Raw genomic sequence first — 1,443 nt, forward strand, 5'->3', positions numbered from 1 at the left:
CTCGCACCCATCGTTCTCAGACAGCCACTGTTCTGTTGTCTGTCATGATAAATCTGTGCATTTTCTAGAATTTTACATAAAGTCATATGGACTTCAGATTGGTCAGCTGTGTGTTAGTAAGAGTCCGCGTGCGGCGCTGCTGCGCAGGCGCGGAGGGCTGCGCAGGCGCGGAGGGCGCCGCGGGGGGCGGAGCCTTGCACCGGAGCATTGTGGGGCAAGATGGCGGTTCAGGCGGTTCACCTCGATTCCGACGTTTTCCTCGTGTGCGTCAACCACGCTCTGAGCACCGATAAAGAGGAGGTAATGGGCCTGTGTATTGGGGTGCTGAAGGAGGAAGAGGGGAGTAACTCCGGTTGTGGGAGTTCCGGCGAGGCTCTGGGCACCGTGGCTGCGCAGGCCCGGGCGGCCCGGATCGTCCATATTCGCTCCGTCATCATCTTGCCGCGGTCGGACAAGAGGAAGGACCGGGTGGAGATCTCCCCGGAGCAGCTGTCGGCGGCCTCGGCCGAGACGGAGAGGCTGGCGGCGCTCACCGGGAGCCCCCTGCGGGTGGTGGGCTGGTACCACTCCCACCCGCACATCACCGTCTGGCCGTCCCACGTGGACATCCGCACCCAGGCCGCCTACCAGATGATGGACCCAGGCTTCGTCGGGATCATCTTCTCCTGCTTCGTGGAGGATAAGAACACGAACACCGGCCAGATAGCTTACACCTGCTTCCAATCCGCCCGCGCCCCGAGGAGCGCCGAGTATGAGAGGGTCGATGTCCCCCTCCACGTGCTACCTCGTGCCAGCATCGGGAAAGCGTGCCTCCAGTCGCTAGTGGAGCTGCCCAAGATCCTGTGGCAGGAAGAACTGGCCTCGTATAGGAGGATGTGCGGCCGTCCCGATCAGGACCCGGTATCCAGGATCCGCAATGCCTCGGCGTACGTGGATCATGTGTGCGGTCAAGTGTCCGCGATCAGCGATCCCCTCCTCCAGTGGCTGGAGAACAGAGTCGAGCAAAACCAAGAGTTTCTGCAGGAGTTGACCCAAGAGAAGAAAGAGCTTATGGAAAAACTTTCTTCTCTAAAGTGAAAAAGGCGATACCCAGTATGAAATTACTTAAAAACTATCGCGGTCTGATGAAGAAACTGTGGAGGACTCATTTTCAAAGACTTCCTACAAAAGCCAGAAGCCATCGGAATTGTATTGTATTGGCAGTAACGTGGCCCTGGAAGGAGAAAGATGAACACCCAAGAGGCTGAAGCAATGGGTATTCACGGGTCAAATAAAAACAAAAGCCCCAAATCTTTAACCTAAACTTTACATCTCTATAAAAGTTACCTCAGAATTTACCATGGATTTAAGTGCAAGATGTAAAACTGTAAAAATTTAGAAAAAGGTCATGTGGGAATCATTAAAACCACAAAGAGATATGGCTTAACACATTTATCAGAATGG

At 54.7% G+C, this 1,443-nt stretch overlaps 1 protein-coding gene across 1 annotated transcript; it reads left to right on the forward strand.

Moving 5' to 3' along the window:
* The first annotated feature begins 219 nt into the window (after nt 1-219).
* On the forward strand, nt 220-1,077 carry LOC122116947 (lys-63-specific deubiquitinase BRCC36-like). The gene has a single exon (XM_042690531.1). It carries the CDS (start codon nt 220-222, stop codon nt 1,075-1,077), a length of 858 nt encoding a protein of 285 aa, XP_042546465.1.
* The last annotated feature ends 366 nt before the right edge of the window (nt 1,078-1,443 follow it).

Source organism: Dipodomys spectabilis, unplaced genomic scaffold, assembly GCF_019054845.1.
Source record: "Dipodomys spectabilis isolate Male_0828 unplaced genomic scaffold, ASM1905484v1 ptg000138l, whole genome shotgun sequence".
Classification (NCBI taxonomy): Eukaryota; Metazoa; Chordata; class Mammalia; order Rodentia; family Heteromyidae; genus Dipodomys; species Dipodomys spectabilis.